Source organism: Marmota monax, unplaced genomic scaffold, assembly GCF_021218885.2.
Source record: "Marmota monax isolate L192 unplaced genomic scaffold, Marmota_monax_Labrador192_F-V1.1 WCK01_AAM20220418_F8-fsc00114, whole genome shotgun sequence".
Lineage (NCBI taxonomy): Eukaryota > Metazoa > Chordata > Mammalia > Rodentia > Sciuridae > Marmota > Marmota monax.
The window spans coordinates 2,833,411-2,834,885 of NW_026694943.1; the positions used below are offsets into that span (position 1 = coordinate 2,833,411).

Sequence of the window (1,475 nt, forward strand, 5' to 3'; positions counted from 1 at the left end):
TTAATTTTGTCTGGGGGAGGTAGGGAAGGCTTCGTAAGAAGTTAACACTGGAGCTGGTTGAAGGGTAATTATAACACAGGAAGAAGAGAAGGCCTGGAAGTTTACAGAAATGTATATAGACCTGGGAACTAGTTATCAGACCATTAATGACTGTATAAATGTTTAATGGACAGTGGGGGCTTGTACATAATGAAGAAAACTTGGTAAGTGAGATGGGAAAAGAGGCTGATCATAAATCCATATGGCTATCACCATCCAGACAGGAAGCCCATCAAGAAATCAGTCATTCATTCAGCCCAACAAATTTCCCATTACATGTACATGCTCACACCCCACAGGAAAGTCATCAGACTTTTAAAAAGAACTTCCACATCTTTCCCACTCTGCTGAGTTATATCATGATAACTCAGCTCCCTACCTGGCATTTCCTTCTGGTACTTTAAGAATCCCGTGAGCCAGTGATTGCAATCTCCCATGGAGACCTTCCTTAAACGTTCTGTCAGTTCTTTGTCATTCCCCCACTTCTCCTTGATCCCCCGGGCTCTAGGATTAATCACTGTCCACTCCATGTGCATCACATTTAAGCAGAGAGATGGCTGTCCATCAATGCTGAAATTCCAGAATGAACCAATGTGATTTTTTCCTTCAAGCTGACAAGACATCGTGGCCTGCAGGGTGAGATGACCTGCAATACACAACAAAAGCATCATCTCCCACTCTTGATAGATCCGTCACCTCCCAATAGGTTGAGCGTTTCTCTGCACATTTAGAGGCCTGTATTCTTTTCTCCCAGATTTGCCCTTTCTTGCCCATTAAGCCCCACATCCCTCTAAGGCTGGGCCAATGTCCAGCTCTTTTACACAAACACATCCAGAGCCTCCTCCACATGCGCACTCCACCCCTTCCTCTCTCCTGCTCTATCTCTTCACCCCATTCCATGCTTACCCGTGGTCTTATTTTTTTCCAAGTCCATGTCAAGCAGGGTCATCCTGAGATCTTGCCCCAGTTCTCTCAGCATTTCGGTCAATTGTGTCCATGTTTTGGTGGCATTTACCTCCCTTCCCAGGTGACCCAAAGGTTTGATCTTGTTGCTCTCACAGTCATACTGAAGGAAAGCGGTCTTATCCACTGAGCCCTGCACTTCACACCAGGACTCCCCAGGTCTGGACTGAGATTTGACAGTGAAGTCGAGGCAAAGAGAGTGGGTACCTGTGAGAGAAACATGGAAGTGAGGTTCAGGACAGGGAGAAGAGGACCATTAGTTCCCCATCCTTCTGTGACTCCCAGACTCCCTCTGAAGGGCCAAGCTGGCAGAGGGAAGAGTCTTCATCCTAGACCCCGTCAACCTTCTAGATCCTTATTTTGGTGTCACCTTTAACTGAGGTTGTAGGATGCTCTCATGCTATCAGGGACCCCTCACAGGCACAGTTGTACCAGGAGAAAATCTGAATGCACTTTCAGTGACCTCTACCAAG

The 1,475-nt window shown here is 46.6% G+C and overlaps 1 protein-coding gene across 1 annotated transcript; it reads right to left on the reverse strand.

Moving 5' to 3' along the window:
- Nucleotides 1-227: 227 nt before the first annotated feature.
- Nucleotides 228-1,250, reverse strand: LOC124081210 (UL16-binding protein 3-like). The gene is made up of 2 exons (XM_046427415.2): nt 946-1,250; nt 228-685 (listed from the first exon to the last, which is right to left on the reverse strand). Exons 1-2 carry the CDS (start codon nt 1,016-1,018, stop codon nt 312-314), a joined length of 447 nt encoding a protein of 148 aa, XP_046283371.2. The 5' UTR covers nt 1,019-1,250; the 3' UTR covers nt 228-311.
- Between the last annotated feature and the right edge of the window lie 225 nt (nt 1,251-1,475).